We start from the raw sequence: 16,902 nt of genomic DNA, 5'->3' as shown, positions 1-16,902 counted from the left end.
AGGGGGTGCGAAATTTTAGTGTTGCATAGGGCACTGCTGAAATCTAAGAGCCCAAAGTCCACCACTGATTGGGGTTTGGAGTGGGAAAAGAAATCAGGTAAAATGCGTCAGGTGAAGTACAGCAATGAAAGAAAGTGAACTGAAATGTGTGGGGGGGGGTGAGACCTCTGCATTTTCAAGCTGCTCATGTGCACACAGCCAAAATGTCCATATCTCTATTTCATTTTGTAACATAAATTCTCTCTCAAAGTAAATTTGAAGAGCACATCATAAAGCATTAATAGGCATTGCATTTTGGCAGTATTGATCAGCACAGCTATAAAAAGCAACTGTAAACGTTTTAATATCTCCAAGGTGATCAATAAAATCAGAACTGTTCTTTCTTATAGATCGGGCAAGTTAAAAAGCTTTCATCATGGGCTTGCGATTTGCTCAGAGATTGAACCGACTTCCAAAATATCTAAATCTAGACCAGCAAGAAGATTCCTGTCTTCACTCATATATACAGCAAAAATATTGGTGGTCAAGTGGCCTTAGATCATCCCCAATTAGGCTTGTGGCGGGGAGGAAATGTGATTTTTCAAGCCTTATTGTTAGTGGAGTGGGGGAGTGTGCAGGTGTCATTGCAGTGTGTGTATATGTGCATGGTTGTGGTGTATGCATGGCTGAAGTTTGTGTGTGGTGCCTACCACAGTTTGCAAATGTGCTCATGGGCCTAAAAGGGTTGGCACACTTTGCTGGGAGTAAGTCCCATTGAATTCAGTTGGGCTCACTTCTGAGTACACAAGTATAGGACATAGTAAAGGTAAAGGGACCCCTGACCATTAGGTCCAGTTGTGGCCGACTCTGGGGTTGCAGCACTCAACTCGCTTTATTGGCCGAGGGAGCCAGCGTACAGCTTCGGGTCATGTGGCTAGCATGACTAAGCTGCTTCTGGCGAACCAGAGCAGCATACGGAAACACCGTTTACCTTCCCGCCAGAGCGGTACCTATTTATCTATTTGCACTTTGACGTGCTTTCAAACTGCTAGGTTGGCAGGAGCAGGGACCGAGCAACGGGAGCTCACCCTGTTGCGGGGATTCGAACCGCTGACCTTCTGACTGGCAAGTCCTAGGCAAGTCCTGGCAAGCCACTCGTGTCCCTAGTATAGGACATAGCTGTCAACTTTTCCCTTTTCTTGCGAGGAATCCTATTCGGAATAAGGGAATTTCCCTTAAAAAAAGGGAAAACTTTGACAGCTATGGTATAGGATTGCGCTGATCATTTCACCACCTTCTTTGTTTATTTCACAGACTCTTGCATCCTTTATCCCCAGACCAAGCCAACCTCTAGATTACAGTTTGCACATATGTTTGTGTACAATAAGTGTCGTCAGCCTGGAAAAACCATGAAGGCAAGAGTCGTTTCAGCATCTAAAGCTGCCCTGAAGGCACCCAGCTGCTATTCACCCTTCAGATCTCTTGCCTGCATATGCATGTCCATATGTAACTATGCTGCATTGGGGGTTGTCAAAACAGAACCCCCAAATTAGGGAAAGGGAGAAGAATGAGACTGTTATTCTGAAACAAGACCATTCTAGGTTGCTCCTCTGAAAACACCAAGTGCCAATGGCTACCTTTCATCCTGAATTCAGTTGCTTCCAAAGACGTAGAAAGGGGATTTCTGATGTGAAGCGGCATGAATCAAGACCCAGGCGTTTGTCAAGGAAACTGACTACACTAAATCAGTTTCCATGAAACCTGCTGAGAGCATTTGGGAGCAACAAAGCATATGTGGCATGAGATGATTGCCACCAGGCAGACTCAGCCTGAATAACAGCCAAAGGCACTCACTTGCTAGCGTATGCTAACTGCTTACTAAAAGCAGTAAATCGGTCCACTCAAGAAAACTGCAGGTTCCTTGCTGATGGCAGTATCAGTAAACAAAGTGTTGATTGGCAGTTAATAAAATTATATAAATGATGCTTGCCAGAAAACGTATTCCATGGGTAAGAACTGAAATGGGTCATTAGTCTGGACAACCATTAGAATGATTGGGCATCTCTATTCCTTGATCCCTTAACAACAGATTGGCTTGTGTATATATCCCTGTTCAGGTACAACGACTGAAATGAATGCCCCTGCTCTAGCCATCGCCTCGCCCCCAGCCGAAACCTCATTTACTGGGGTCTCACCAGTTCTCACCAGAAGCTGCTGACTCTACACAACCCTGGTGGTGAGGTGGGACACCTGCATGGGGTTCCACTGCCTGAGGCACCTGCTTCAGTCTGCCTCATGGGCGGGCTGGCCCCGCCTAAGGAAGCTACTGTTACCATCCTTTATTTCCAGCTCACATCATCTATTGCCGGTTAAAAGGAAAAGAGCTACATGTCCCAGCATGCCTTTGGAAAGTTTTTGTTCTTCCCTCCCCCTTCAGAAAAATAATCAGACTGTGATCAATAAATAATTAAGCTTTGTTTTAAAGCATATTGTAGAATGTATTTTGCTATTTGTATCATAATGTGCACTGCAATGTGTTTGATAGGGTGGTCTTCTTTCTGGCCAGGTGAAAGTTAGTTTAACTATCCCTGGGGGACCTTAACTGACAACTGAGAGGAGAGAGTGGAGACAGGACTCCATAGGCAAAAGGAGAATAGAAGATATGCATACCTCGGGCTCCATCTCTGTAAACATAAGCATAAGAGAACCTGCTGGATGAGGCCAATGACACACAGTGGGGGTTTTGCCCTACAGAATTCCAGTCCAGAGCGAGCTGCTCCCAGGCTGGCCCAATGCGGAGTAGTGAAAGTGGCGCAGCTGCAGGTCCCGCTCAGTGGTCACAGCTAACCAACATTGTCTGAGTAGGTGCTCCTCTTTCCCAAAGTCATCAAAGAGCCATCAGGGTGACCCCAGGGAAGGGGAAAACAGGCTGGGTGCCCCTGGCAGGAACAGGGCACACCCCACAGGAGTGCCGAGGAGGGAACAGCCCTTGAGGGGGCAAAATTTAAAGGGCACCTTTTGAATTTTACTGTTGCTATCAAAGGGTTAAAGGGTAGCAGAAACACTCTAATCACTGAGCAGCTGGAGGTCATTAGGCTTCCAGGAACATGAGTTTGTATAAATAGTCTCCTGTGTGTTTGTTCTTCCCCTTTCTCCCCTTTTTGGGAGTGTTTGCTGAGATGTGTGGTTCTTCGCCAGGGTTGTTTTTTGTTTTTGTAAATAAACCTTATTTTTGAGTTACAAACCGCATGCTCCAAGACTCCTCTTTGAAAAGATACTGCCTCTCCTGCCCTTCTTCAACTGCTGTGCGAAATACTCTGCTGTAGTGGGACTTGTGACGATGGAAGCGCACTGGGCATTTACATTAAACTAATTAAAGTTTAATGGGACATTTACTATCCCTATAATTTGGCTGCCCTGGAAAGTTGGAGTGTAGCAACCCAAACCTGACCTCACCACAAATCTCTTTCCCAGCCTCATCCAGATAAACAGCAGTACGACCAGCCCTGAAAGGGCGGCTCCACTCCACTATGCATGCTGATATTGAAATGCTTGTGTACAGTAAAAAACACTTAACTTTTTTTTAAAAAAAAAAGGTATATTGTTCAGCCTAAGAAATCAAAATCAACATTGCCACCTGCTGTTTTTGAGTTTCATGGCATTCGCACAGAGGTGAAAAGTCTCATCTGATGTTGCTGCCTCCTCTGGTGCAAAGACAGATGCACTTAAGGGAAACAAACTCTGCAAAACAAAACGATGTGCCAAGAAAGCCTTAGGCACAATGACTGCACTAAAATAAAACCTTGCTTGGCAACAACTGCTGCAATGTGACTGATGCCAGCAATGGATGGGGGTAGAAGAGGAATCCTGCAGCAGCTTCCCAGAAACCTTGTGGCAATACTGAGAAAAAATCCCAGAAAGCTGGCATTCATACGCTGGCAGGAAAGAACCATTTGTTAATGCCAGCAGCTGCCTTAGAAACTGCTTGCTTGAGGGATTAGAGCGTCATGTCTTCAGTTTTGCAGTGGGTTTTGGATATAAAGCAGTTCTGACCGCAAGGGCATGTCTTATGGTTATGGGGGAAGAACAAGCATATTTTATTTCTATACGCTGGATTTAAATGGCTTTAAAAGCAAATCCTTCTCCCCAGAGGAACCCTGGGAAGTGTAGTTCAGCACTTGGATTCCTAGGATCATGACATGACAGCGCAAGTGGCGACCTGCAACAAAATGCTGCAGCATATTTGCCGCTAACCAGGGCCAGCCCTATCATTAGGCAAGGTGGTGGCTGATTTTCAGTGGCATGAAAGGACAGCAAAGTGTTTAGAATTTAAACCAGTTCTGCAGGATTGAAGTCATTCCCACCAGTAACATTCATAATCACACTTAGAAACCAGCAGTGGAAGGGCAATGAAATAAAGGTGGTGGTGGGGTGTCCTAAAATGAGTCTGAAAAATCACAGAATAATGGGTTAGAAGTAGCAGAATAACTACAGGTTGGTGAATGTGTCATATGTAAAGATAAAGGTAAGGACATCCTGATAGTTAAGCCCAGTCAAATTCGGCTATGGGGTGTGGTGCTCATCTCCACTCTCAGACCGAAGGAGTTGCATTTGTCTGCAGACAGCTTTTCCAGGTCATGTGGCCAGCATGACTAAACCATATCTGGTGCAACAAGACACCGAGACCGAAGCCAGAGCACACGGAACACCGTTTACCTTCCCGCCACAGTGGTACCTATTTATCTACTCACGCTGGTATGTTTTATCTACTCACGCTGGTATGTTTTTCCCCGCCACAGTGGTACCTATTTATCTACTCACGCTGGTATGTTTTTGAACTGCTACATTGGCAGGAGCTGGGACAAAGCAATGAGAGCTCACCCCATCACATGGATTCGGACTGCCAATCTTACAATTGGCAAGCCCAAGAGGCTCGGTGGTTTACCACAGCGCCACCTGCATCCTTGAGTGTTACTGTTTCACAAGAAGCATTGGGACCAGGAGAGTGAAGCACAATGTAAGATGGACTGAAATGTAAATTCGAAGTTTAACAGCTGAAAGCTGTTATTCTACATTCCCTGAGAAAGCATCTCAGGGGCCATGGGATGCAGCAGATTTACCCCTCCTGTGTCAGAGCCTCTCTTTACAGGGAGCACCATTTCCTAAAAGTATTGTATGGAGTTGTCCACCAGAAAACCCAAACCTAGAGCAGTTTATGGCCTCTTGTTCCTCTGTATCCACCTTCCATTACCTCTCTCGCTCTCAAGCCTTACTTAATTTTAATTAACAAGCATCCAGTGCTGAGTGATGCAAAGGATTGTGTCCTTAATCAATACAGGCAATTATAAACGGTGGTTGGCTGTCCTCAGGATTGATTGCAGCTTGTCTGAGGTCAATAAAAACATATATCGAAAGCTCAAATAGTCACATCAGTCCCTCCCTATTTTGCATTATTGTTATTTGTACCTGAAGAAAAGGGCACAGTTCATTACAAAGAGAATTTCCTTCATCAGTAAATTGTGACTATCATCCTTCGCACCGAAATGTCTTATTTTGAAAGCATTAGATATGGAAGAACTATTTTTGCAATATGAAAATTAAAAAGTGTGCCTGCAGCAGAGCGTCATCCACTGGGCATAGCTGCTGCAGGACCTCCACACTTTCCAGCTGGCCTTTGCATGAGAAAATGCTGCACATGCCCCATTAAGGTGAATGCTAATCTCTCTTATTACCAGGAGAGGGAGTCAGACTCACACTTTTGGGTAGCATCAGAGAGACAAAAATCTTCAGAGTCAAAGAGGCAAAGTGTCTAAGCCTCAGCAAAATGCAGGACTAACAGTATGGAATCTAATACCATAGCAATCCAAAGAGGCACAAAACAAGGATGCCCACTGTCTCCCTTCTTCTTCATCCTGGCTCTGGAACCCCTAGCAATCTGAATCCGAGCAGCCACAGACATCAAGGGAATGGAAATAAAAGGCAGAACCTATAAATTAGGGCTCTTTGCAGACCATCTGATGGTCACAACACCAGACCCCAGTGTTGAGAAGGAAACCACTGGCAACCAGGTGAGAGCAGAGACAGAATGGAGAACCTCTTGCTAAATTGTACTTCAGCAGTTTCAGATGCAAGTCTCCCTTTAAAGTGGAGGGTGGCCACATTAAAGTCCATTATGAAATGCACTAGGAGGTCAAAATGTGTCTTCACTGGATTTTGGATATTGCCATTTCTACTTTCAGATTTGTGCCTGTTTATTTTTGTGTGTTGAGACTGGCCTGGGTTTCCTACACAAAATACAGAAGAGCATTGCTGGCAGACAGTGGGGTACATACCACATTGGAAGGTGAGCAGGTGAGTGCACACTTGATGTTGTGTGTTAAATTGATCTGCTTACTACTACTCTAATAAACATTCGCCTTTCTTCAGATATCCTATTCAGTTATCCAAAGCAGTGAACACACATGGTGCTAGTGCATCTCAAATAAGACAAGTCTCCAAGTCATAGTGATAGGTGATATGCAGTTGTGATGCAGCAGTGTGTACATTTCCCACAGGCAACTGGCTGACCACTATGAGAACAGGGTGGTGGTCTAGAAAAGCCATTGGCATGATCCAGTAGACTCTTCTTACAATTGTGAAGTCTGGGCAGTTCTCAGGATTACATTACAAAAAGAGTATTCAGCGTGGATGTTTTCCTTTTTATATACAGTGGTACCTCGGGTTAAGAACTTAATTCATTCTGGAGGTCCGTTCTTAACCTGAAACTGTTCTTAACCTGAAGCACCTATTTAGCTAATGGGGCCTCCTGCTGCTGCCAAGTGATTTCTGTTCTCATCCTGAAGCAAAGTTCTTAACCTGAAGCACTATTTCTGGGTTAGCGGAGTCTGTAACCTGAAGCGTCTGTAACCTGAAGTGTCTGTAACCCGAGGTACCACTGTACTGCAGCACTGTTCTTAAACTGCCACCACCGCACCCCTTCTTTTTAAAAGCAAACTGACTTATGCTCAGGGGAACCGTTTATCACAGCCCCTGAGTGAGTAGAAGTGATCAAAGGTGTAGGTGCTTCTATCTGAGATATACAGTGGTACCTCGGGTTACATATGCTTCAGGTTACATACGCTTCAGGTTACAGACTCCACTAACCCAGAAATAGTACCTCGGCTTAAGAACTTTGCTTCAGGAGGAGAACAGAAATTGTGCTCCGGCAGCATGGCAGCAGCAGGAGGCCCCATTAGCTAAAGTGGTGCTTCAGGTTAAGAACAGTTTCGGGTTAAGAACAGACCTCTGGAATGAATTAAATACTTAACCCAAGGTACCACTGTAAATGCTGAGCAGTGGCGCTTCTCCCCTGTCCTCTCTAGGCCTTTTTGAACATCTCAACAACAACTGCTGTCGACTACCATTTGTCAAATGCGCTGAAAATAAAAGTATCAACTATTTTTAATCTCACCGGCGGAGGAGTGAATACTGTCCTGAAATAGAAAGAAGTGTGTCTATCTGGCAAAAAGTGACAGTCTAATGCTGTCAAGTGTGGAACTGAGAACACAATAAAAACAACATGTAGGTATTTTTACATTCCACTTCCTCTGGGCTTAGAATCCTATTTAATAAGAGAAAATCAAATTCTTATTTCTCTCCCCCCCCCTCACCCCGAAGTCAGCCGGTTTAGTATGCAATCCTGTACACAATATGGGAGTAAACTCCATTGTACTCAATAGGATTCACTTCTGACTAAATAGGCACCCCACCCTACCCCAAGTGGCTAGAACCCTGATAAGTGTGAAAGTGTCTGAGGTCCAGGATCTTAGCAGAAGTGACTATCTGGTGATACCATGTACATCTTTTTGAACTTTCCATAGGTTAAGTCATAGAGTAAATTGATAGTTGACCTGAGTTAGAAAACAGGAAGCCAAAACTATGAATAGTTAGACAGTTTTGTCAGTGAACAGATGTGAGAAGTGGAGATCCTCAATCCATTGAGACCAGTGCTTGAGTTAGGGGTTAGCAGTGAGCAGTGAGGTGGCTCAGTTTGCTGATGATACCAAATTATTTGGGAGGTAAAAATGAAAAATCGTTTTATTGTAATCGTCTTGTGAAATACTTGTTAATAAATTGCCTACTTCATAGTGGAGCGCAGATCAAATTTTATTTTTTTATCAAATAGCTTACAAGGATTAATATGGTGCAAGTGCATAGCTTCTTCTTCTTCTTTGGTGCTGAAAGATAGCTTCTTTTTATATGCACGGTGTGTGTGGAATCACATAGGCAAAGTACAATTGACTTTGATTTGGTACATGCACATCTAAATCTGCACTGAGAGTTGAGTACTCACAGATAGACTTGACAATGATAGCCAAACCTATGCTAATCACAGTGTCTTCATGGAATTGTTATCCCAATGAATGCTAACCATTTTAAACTACATACGCACACCCCAAGACCCTATTGTCACACTTGCTGATTATTCTGGGGAATGTTGTTACCCGTTAGATTACTGACGCAAGGTACCTGCAAACGCTAGATTGAATTAACTATTAAACGCTGAAATCATCCAATGGTGCTTAAATCACCACTGTCTGTGTCATTGTGCTGGGTGACAGCACAGCCTTCTTACTGGAAAAGATACCCAGAAACTGCAGAGGAGGGAGCAAAATATGCACATCGTCACTTCCAAGGAAGTAGTGGAGGGTGAGAAGGCTCACATCCAGACACCCTTTATATAGTGCACATAACATCCCTATTTTCCAAACTGGTTTTATTTTTAACTGTGTTTCTTTAGTTCCATAAAATAGCAGCTTTATTATTTTCAGCTCCTCAATTTCCACAGCCCACCCCTTGCACTATCATTTATTCTAAATGTGTATCCACACAGCAGAGTTTATTAGGTTGGATGTAAATGGTCAGCGCACTTCTAACCATGTCTACTCAGATGCATTCCTACTGAATTCAATGGGAATTATTTCCCGGTGTGGGGAAAGTGGTCCAGGAGATGCTTCCTCTCTCACAATATTAGACCTTGCGTCAAAGAGTGAGCTGGCAGCTGGAGTTAACTCTTTATTAGCAAAAACACAATCTTCATAGATTTGGCTGAGTGTCAGGCCTAATAAGCACAGCAGCTGATCCCTGGCAGGTCTTACTCCATTGCCAAGACTGAAAGTCCCCACCTTCCCACCGCCATCTAAGTCCGATCCTCTCCAGAGCTTTTTCCAAGCAATCAGAGACTGTGAAGCTTGTTGCTGGTCCCATTTCAGCCCTCTTCTGGTTCTGGGAAATGGAGGGGAAGGGAAGGGAAGGGAACTTGTTGCAACAGGAAGGAGGCACCTGTGACTATTCACCAGCCTGACTCATCACTGCCTCTTCACCTCCCTCCTCCAACTCACCTGCTTCAGTTTCTTCCTCTAATACTGGACTTCTCTCTGCCCAGACCCTCCCAGCTCACTAAGCCCAGTTTCCTCTTCAGCTTCTGACACATCCTTTCCCCAGTCTTCTCCTCCCCCCCCCCCGACTGCTCATCATTGTCCCACCACCACTGTCTGGGCTCTGAGTCTTCTTCCTTTGGTGTTTCCCTAGCTGGTTCCTCTCACCGTTCCTTTGCTTCCAACCTTGGGGTCATTCAACAAAACTGAATGTTGGAAGATTAAGGATGGACAAAAGAAATAACTTCTTGACACAGCAAATACTTAAACTATGTAATTTGCTTCCACAGAAGTCATGATTAGGATTGCACAGCAAGTCATTCTTGCCACTGAGATCAGTGCAAACTGTGACTAACATAGTCTGAATCCAACGCATGGTACTTTTTTATTTGTTATTTATTGAGCACACGTTAACACTAAAATACCCTGGGCATTATGATAAAGCCATCATTGTTCCACCATTTTCCCAGAGGCAGTCCAAAACATTTGAGAGGTGGCCATCTTTGAATCCTTGCAATGTTTCACAGGAAGCAAGAGAGCATGGAAGTGTTTATGAGACTTGTACTACAATATCACCAGTGACTTTGGGCGAAACCCCGGGGTCCTACATTGCTCCATTGGTGGACCATTGCTCCATTGCTCCTGATAATATGGCCATCCACCCCAAGACACCTGTTAGATACCAGTGCATTTGGGCCATCCCCTATTTTCCAAAATATTAACCATTAAATAACTGTAGCTGGTGGTAGGAGCATCACGGTAGAGCATCAGGTTAATCTTGCTGACAATATCTATCCAAACAAAGGCAGCAGTCCTTCAAATTTCCAATTTACCGTACCAAATTCTGATGACTTTATTGCCAAGGCTTCAGCTTTGCTATTCACACGGTCATGTATGCATACGTTTGTGCTGGTGAAAAAGAACTTGCAACCGCCTAACCCAAAATGCCTGAGTATAAAAAAAATCCCCAAATGTCTGAAGATACTAAAAGAAGGACTACACCGAAGAAGGACTTTGTAACAATGATTTTTATTAACAATCAAATAAAGGATTTGAAGACAATGGGACATTACTGAAAAACATCTACATATGTGAGCTGTACATTGTTACAGAAGTACAGAAGTATTCTGTTTCATGTGCTTCTAAACATTAGAACTCTTCCACTGAACACTCAGTCTCACAGTTCTGGACCCTGATCTATTCTGCAACAGCTACCATCCATTCCACACAACATAAGATGTGTGAGAAATGGTGCCTAAAAATGGAAGGTATTCCATATTTAATAGAAATTTGTACAACATTGTTGTTATTTTTAGTGCTGTGGTACCCACCTTGATTCAGTAACTCCTACATCTTTATTGTGAGCTACTTGGAGTTTAGGATGCCTTGACCTATTCTTTTCAATCTCTTGCCAAGACTTGGTCAGCACAATGGTCAGAGATGTGCACAATGGTCATACTGTTTGTAACTGCACCAAATTCATGCGCTGGGTCTCCAAAACAATCCCAAGTGGATACATCCATTAACAATGCTTTCTTACAAGTAAAACTGTTGGTAAAAGCCTATACATTTTGGTCAATTTGAAGAAGACCCTTGTTCTCCTTGAACCTGTATGCTTTTTCACTGTTGAGAAAGGAAGACCCAACAACTGGAGTTTATACAGAGGAAGATTTGAGCAATATTCCTTTCTTTTCCCTTGTGGCTCCTTCAAAACCTAATTTGGCTACATATTAAGCATTTCTTCTAATTATTTCAGATTTTGAAGCCTGCTGCAGATCAACCGTACCCGGTTTTCAACGTAGGACTGTTTTCATACCACGTGAATTTAGTATCGAAGAAGCAAACATGAAATAGCATGGGTGGCTAATCAGTACAGATTCACTCGCTGAAGTTGTTTACCATGAAGTCACCATAGTGACATGTTTTCAATGCAGTTACTATTACATACACTTGCCCTTTGAAATGGCAACACCACAGGCTGATCCATTGCACACTTGGTCAAGAAAAATCATTCCTGGTTTCTAATTGCAACCTAGAATCCTAGCATGCAGTATACAATTAGCTTCCATTGCTTTTTATTTTATTTTATTCAAGAATTTGGCTGCCCACCAAAAAAGGTACTGGCACGGGGTAAAGGCATTACCAAACAGAGACAAAAGGACTGGCCCACAGGGTGCTTTGGAATGATGCCTTTGTTTACTTACTGTTCATTTACACATTTTCCTTGGTGCGCTTTAATGAAAAAGGTATTAACAGACACTGTCCCATTTATTGTTTATGTGTTGCAACCTCCCACATGTCCTGTCTCTCGGGCCATTGGCTGCAAAGAAGGTAGACAGGTTAACGGACGCTCCCTAGATCTCGTTGTCATGAGGACATTCCACATACAAAAATACTAATTTCAAAATATCATTTGAGCTTCTTTGCACAGAGATACAGATGCATGGAAAGAACGAAGATGGACACAGGGAAGAAAATCAAATAGCAAGATGGAGAAGAAATGGCAGGACAGAAAAATGTCAGGCATCCTAAAAGGTAATGCACTGGCAACAGTTAAATATAACTGTTTCCTTTTTTCCCGTGTGTGTGTGTGATGGATACTATTCTCCACCCCACCCCACCTGCCTCAGTGTCACAGGTATGATCCTTCAGGCAAGGCAAAACTGGATCTTTCTCTGTTCTCCAATGGTCGAGGGAGGGGCATTTCTTTACAAGCACTTCAAGAGAAAAGTGTTACAAGATGTTCCTCTGGGGCAGTCACACAGCTTTCCGATCCTGGATCCTTTCCGCACGGCACACTGCTCTCCAGCATCACACTGTTGTTGAGAGTAACCAACAGTTAGACAAAGGAAGTCACCATGCAGAAGAACATAAATGGCTACAGTGCCATTTCTACTAATTTTTCAATACCCGAGCTTTACTTTTTGAGGATTGGCTATCCCAATATCCTAACAGGAGAACGAATGAGTGGGAGAATTGGTTTGCTCGACTTCAGGTTGGGGGGCTTCCAGAATGGGGCTTAATTTGCAAATGGGTCACTGACATCCTGCAGATAGGTCACTGGCAACAGGTCTTTGTTTTTTTGTTTTTTACTCATACAGATAAATTCAGATTAAATGAAGGTGAAGCCAGGCTTGCACTTTGAGGCCGATGATGATGTGTAGGTGCTGCAAAAATAACAAAACAACAACAAAACCAACACCTGCTTGCATGAGGAGCAGTGATCCCACAGTAAGCACCCATCTGGAAACACGGATACCAATATTGGAGCATCTAGAAAACCACATTAAAATCTCTAGCCCTCATCAAAAAGTTCACAAGCATACTTCCCCTAGGGATATTCGTTGTTTAATAATGGAAGCATGCAATATTTGAATTAGCAATCCTATACGTGTCAACTCATAAGTAAGTCCCATTGTTTTCAGTGGTGCTTCATTCCGGGTAAGTAATAAAAGATCATAAGCAAATAACTGTTTTGACCAAAGCACACATATTGCTACCAAACATTTCAAGTACAGATCGAAAACTGAAACCCTACTTTTATGAGAATCCACTCAATATTCGAACTGGAAATTCAAATATTGATAACATTAAGGAATTTTGTCTCCTAGTGCAATAGAAAGTAATCTTCTAATACCTTTATATAGCATGGGGTAAGTGGAATCTAGTCCTCAGCTGAAATCAATGACCAGTTTCTTATCGGCTATTCAGAAGGAATTTTTTTTTTTATGTGCTCCAAGTTCCACATCAATTTTAGATTATAGGATATAACAAAATATGCGAAGAAACTAAGAGTGCAACCTTCCACTTACACTCCATTTTGAAAAGAGGAAGCCTTTTGGATCTTCACCAGGATTTACTTCCAAAACTTGCTTCTAGTTCAATCATGTCTACTCAGAAGTAAATTTAATGAGATTTACTCCCAGGTCTGTGTAATCGGGGACTGCAGCCTTGCAATCCCTAATGAATTAATAGGCAGGGAGAGCTCAGAACTCTTGGAATCACAGCAATTGCGTGAAAGAGCAACAACCTGCAAAAGTTCTGAGAGGTGTGGACTCCCATGTCCTGATTTCAAATTAAGTTGGGGACGCCAGGATGAGAACCAGTCAACCAGGCTGAAGTCCGGAGGAACTGCTCAGTTTCCAGAATCCAGATTGACAGTCCCAGCCCTGTTTGACTACACACCCACCCCGCTACTTCCTCTAGTCCCTCTCCGGACAACTTTCTCCTTCGAAAGCTGCCCTTTCCCTTCTCAGCGCGATGGGATCGGAAGCCAACTCACCATGGGGACTTGGCCATACTTCTTCTCATAATGCGGGAGCCGCTTGCTTTTCAGCTTCTCCAGAACTTCCTGCAGCGCCTCGATCTGCGGACACACAAAGCGACCCGTCAGTGGATCGCGCAAGCCCCTGCTTCTCGCGGACCTGCCTCTCGCGGACACGCGCTGCGCTGCCCGGGGGCGTCATGAGATGGGACACCCTCCTTGAGCGCCTCCCTCCTCCCTCCTCGAGCTTCAGCTCCACCTCAGTCCCTAGATCACCTCCCTGCTCTTAACTGTGGCGAAGTTTCCCCGAGACTCCTACCTCTGCCGAGCAAAGGGAGCGATCCAGCTAAGCGAGAGATTTTACGCGCGATCCGAGCACGCTTTCTAGGTGACCCCCCGCCCTGCCCTTCCCTGCTGTAGGACCTACCAGCTCCTTCTCGTGAGACGTGTCCTCCATCGTGGAGTAGATGTCCAAGCCTCGCGGCTGGAGCTCCGTCTCCTCCTGCCCTTTGACGCCCACCAGCAGCAGCACCGCGGCTCCCAGCAAAGCGAGCAGCCGGTAGCTCTCCATGGTGCTGAAATGAAAACGCTGCACCTCGCGGAGCCCTCTTTATACAGCTGGCTGGGGGCACCTGTTGACAGAACTGCTTGCTCTGCGATACGTCAGTCCTGGCGCGGGTGCTGATGTGTGTGTGTATGGGGTGGGGGGAGGCGGGGACTGCAAGGTGGATGACGGATGAGTTGGGCGATTAGCTCAATTTCCTCCAGGGTGGACGAGAGCAAGAAGAAGACGCAAAACAAAAAGAAAAAAGGGGGGGGGAGGAAGGGTGCACTTAGGGTAAAGCGCAGTGACGGCCCTCCTTCCGGAGACAGAAACAATTCTTATTTCTAATGCAACGTGTTCCTCATGGACATGAGTATGATCCAACTTAGTATCACTGTACATGGTCAGAAGGTACCTGGGAGCATCTAAAATGTTGACATATAATATCTGTGTTTTTTTATTATGTTGTCCTTACACAAAAGAAGTCTCCAAGCAACTTGCGACAACATAAAACACAAAACTAATTCAACCAGTTAGGAACCAGATAACAAGAAGGAAACAAAACACAGTGAACAAAATTTCTCATCCAGGAGTCCTATGAAAAGGATAGCCCCAGACCAAAAGTTGAGCCCCACAAAAGAGGCTTGATCATACTGAAGTATATGGGCAAAAGAAATGCCTTAGCCTGGCATCAAAAAGCTGATAATGAGGGCACCAGACATGTTGCCCCAGAGAAAACATATAAGAAAGCAGTTGACTGAACATAGGAAGCAGTTCCTTTGTGCCAGTTCGGATCATTGGTCCTTCCTCTGCATTTTATGTAACTATTCAAGAATCTGGGAAAGCTAGTTAATGTTGGGTGTAATCTGAATGTTACCTTTGTAGATTGTCACTCTCATGGATGGCTCCCATGTTATGGCACTAAGGCTCAAAGTTCCACATCATATGGCTCATGGTTCTGCTCCTGCCTCCTTTCCTAGTGTCAGGTCTGCTGACACTGGCAGGCGAAATATCCATATGATTCCAATAATGAATGTGGTGCAGAACTCAAAATGATGCCAGTAGAGCACAGGAGCTAACTAGAAGAGGCAGCAACCACAGCACAAAGACCACATTTCAACCAGACCTGAATTTACACAACAGGATGAAGGGAAGATGAATAACTTTGCAGTCTACATTATGCAGCTGTCATTATGCCAAGGAAAATGGTCATGGTGCCTCTAGGCTTTCAGTCTAACATTTCTCTTGTTACAAATGAAAACTGTAAGTGGTACTGAGCAGTCTGCATCCTGCATGTTTATAATATGTCGTTTAAAATGGATTTTGGTGTAGGTCAGGGATAGGGAGGCTGTGGTCAGATTTTTTTGGACTCCAACTCTCACCAACCCCAGCCTACATAGTCCATGGTCAAAATTATTATTATTATTATTATTATTATTATTATTATTATTATTATTATTATTAAACAAATTTATAAACAGCTTCATGGCATAAAGCCATCAAAGTCATGTCCAGGATAAAAACAAAGTAAAACACAGAAGCACAATCTCCAAGAACAAGAAAATCAGTCTAACAAATAGAACTATCCATACAAAACTTAAAAAAACAACAAGAACATTTCATGAAACGTAAAATTGATTTTTCCATAAATGACTGAGTTACACTTCAGGGAAAGCTTTTGTAAACAAAGCTGTCTTTTGTAAGCATCTAAATAGAAGAGAAGAGTTTGGATTTGATATCCCGCCTTTCACTCCCCTTAAGGAGTCTCAAAGCAGCTAACAATCTCCTTTCCCTTCCTTCCCCGCAACAAACACTCTGTGAGGTGAGTGAGGCTGAGAGACTTCAGAGAAATGTGACTAGCCCAAGGTCACCCAGCAGCTGCATGTGGAGGAGCAGGGAAGCAAACCCAGTTCGCCAGGTTACGAGTCCACCACTCTTAACCACTATCACCAAGCTAGGCCCGTGACTTCTGCTGAGAGTTGTACTCCACTTTTGGAAGGACACATGTTTCCAAACGTTTTGGATTGTTGGTTATACAATTTATAAAACAGGATAGAGTTGAGGTGGTGTAGCTTTAAGGCTTGGTTGTGAATGTAACATTTAGAAACTGCAATGACTGCTCAACTATGGACTTCAAAATAAATTGCTATTATAGATTAGGTCTCACTTATCTCATTAACTGTGTAATGCTTAGTAATTTTAAAAGAAGCACTTAAATCACATCTCACTTACATGACTCACACAAAATAACCAGTTCTATCAAGAACTGCCCATGTTCTTAGGCGGTGCTATTTTTCTAGAAAAAGAGGTGCCAGAACTCAGCCTGAATGTCTCCCTTGTTCTCTGATAATGGCAATGGCTCCCATCTGAGGTGCCGGAACTGAGTTCCAGTGAGTTCCAGCTGAAAAACAGCCCTGAGTTTTAGACTCTCATGTGCAGATGCAACTTGGGATGTATTCAGCTAAGTCCTACTTGAGTAGGGCATTGAAATAAATTATTTAAGTTAGCCACAACTAACCAGACTATTAATTTTAATGGGTCCACTCTATGACCCTATGATACTATCCCTTGTACTCTCCCCCAGAGGAATTGCTTCTGTTCCTCAACCATAGCAGGCCTAGCTCCTTAATAATTTTAATGCACTCTCAATGAATAAAACCAAATGTTACCTAATATACATAATTTTATTTGTATGCCAC

At 43.7% G+C, this 16,902-nt stretch overlaps 1 protein-coding gene across 1 annotated transcript; it reads right to left on the bottom strand.

The window, feature by feature from the left end:
• Positions 1-10,405: 10,405 nt before the first annotated feature.
• CARTPT (CART prepropeptide) lies at positions 10,406-14,625 on the bottom strand. The gene is made up of 3 exons (XM_083701849.1): positions 14,087-14,625; positions 13,678-13,761; positions 10,406-12,211 (listed from the first exon to the last, which is right to left on the bottom strand). The coding sequence occupies exons 1-3, from the start codon at positions 14,228-14,230 to the stop codon at positions 12,104-12,106; spliced, it is 336 nt and encodes a 111-aa protein (XP_083557975.1). The 5' UTR covers positions 14,231-14,625; the 3' UTR covers positions 10,406-12,103.
• Positions 14,626-16,902: the final 2,277 nt, after the last annotated feature.

The sequence above is a fragment of the Podarcis gaigeae genome, assembly GCF_964106915.1.
Source record: "Podarcis gaigeae genome assembly, chromosome: 11".
NCBI classification, from domain to species: Eukaryota; Metazoa; Chordata; class Lepidosauria; order Squamata; family Lacertidae; genus Podarcis; species Podarcis gaigeae.
This window is presented reverse-complemented; position numbering and strand designations above follow the sequence as displayed.